The sequence below is a fragment of the Myotis lucifugus genome, unplaced genomic scaffold (assembly GCF_000147115.1).
Source record: "Myotis lucifugus unplaced genomic scaffold, Myoluc2.0 scaffold_61, whole genome shotgun sequence".
NCBI lineage: Eukaryota > Metazoa > Chordata > Mammalia > Chiroptera > Vespertilionidae > Myotis > Myotis lucifugus.
In genome coordinates this window covers 2,427,212-2,428,650 of record NW_005871109.1, presented here as the reverse complement: position 1 = coordinate 2,428,650, position 1,439 = coordinate 2,427,212, and the positions used below count along the sequence as shown (strand labels likewise).

Here is a 1,439-nt window from a genome sequence, read left to right as displayed (position 1 = left end):
AGACTTTGTCTATACTCTCCATTCATGCCTCCTTGCATTCTAGTCTGATTTCTTCCCAACCACTGAGCTCATGAGATTTTCACCAAGGTCTCCAGAAGCTTCTTATCTCCCAAGTGCCCTGGCCTCCCATAGTCTCCATATTCCTTCATCTCTCCGTGGGATGTGGTATTCTCGGTCCCTCCTCCTCTCTAGGCTTTCAGGACTGCAGCTCTGCCCCCAACCGCCATGCCCTGCCCCATTCTGTGTACCCATGTTTCCCCCATTAGGGGGGGGGTGTCCTATCTCCTGGACCTAGCATGGCACCTGGCTCATTATAGATGTTCAGTAAATGCTAAATGAGCAAAGCCCACGAAATAGAGAGGGACCCACAGAGAGTTTAAAACTGCACTCTACAGAAATATATTGGAGGCAACCATGTTTGTGCTGAATAGTAGGGGACAAAGTAGAGAAACAGGGTGCCACATATTGGGGGTTTCAGATAAGAAGTTGAGAACATAAGTCCAGCTTTTTTTGTTTGTTTGTTTGTTAATTCTCTCCCAAGGATATTTTTCCCATTGATTTTTCAGAGAGAGTGGAAGAGAGGAGGGGGAGAGAGAGCGAGCGAGAGAGAAACATCGATGGTGAGAGAGACACATTGATTGGTTGCCTCTTGCACACACCCTGACTGGAGCTAGGGATTAAACCTGCAACCCATGAACATGCCCTTGACCAGGAATCGAACTTGTGACCCTTTGGTGCACAGGCCGATAACCTAACCACTGAGCACACTAGCCAAGGTATGAGCCCAGCTTTGTGGAGAGAATTCCCCACCTCACTCCTTACCCTGGATGGCTAGGAGCTTAGGTTTAGGTTCCCAAAGAATGAGCCAGTTGATGGCTGATTTTACTTGTGGCCTTTTACTCTCTCTCTCTCTACTGTTTTTTCATCTTTATCTTACTAAACCCAGAGCCCAGCTGAGGACGGAGGCAGGAGAGAGAGCCTCCATCATTACGGCATGATCTGACGGCTAGAGCACAGTCTTAGAATCAGACAGAGCTGGGTCCACATTCTAGTTTGGCTTCCATGTGACCCGGAGTGAGCAAGTCACTTAGCCTCGTTAACCCTCAATTTCTCATTGATAAGATGAGAATAATTATCCCAAAGGGGCACTGTAAGGGTTAAATGAGAAGACACAGAGTACTTGACACATAATTAGTGCCCAGTAATGATCATTACTGATACATTGCTATACTCAGAGGTCACTGAGCAGTGATTATATAATGTTCTATATACAAGAGGCATCCAGGCATTGCTCCTTACAGCTCGTCTCTCTTTCCCTTCCCTTTCTAACAGGTATTCGTCAGTTACAGCTCATCCTATTCAAGGTGGCCCTGATCTTGGGAGTTGAAATCCCATGTGAATGTGGAGTTTGTTAATGTTCGGGAGCCTCCCCAAAAATC

The 1,439-nt window shown here is 46.7% G+C and overlaps 1 protein-coding gene across 1 annotated transcript in view; it reads left to right on the top strand.

Moving 5' to 3' along the window:
- MICAL2 (microtubule associated monooxygenase, calponin and LIM domain containing 2) overlaps window positions 1-1,439 on the top strand; it is a 140,477-nt gene that overhangs the window by 88,011 nt on the left and 51,027 nt on the right. Inside the window, 2 exon segments of the mRNA XM_014456602.2 lie at window positions 1,333-1,391; window positions 1,393-1,439. The exon segment at window positions 1,393-1,439 is cut by the window's right edge and continues 8 nt beyond it. Of these exon segments, the coding sequence (XP_014312088.1) occupies window positions 1,333-1,391; window positions 1,393-1,439 (106 nt within the window).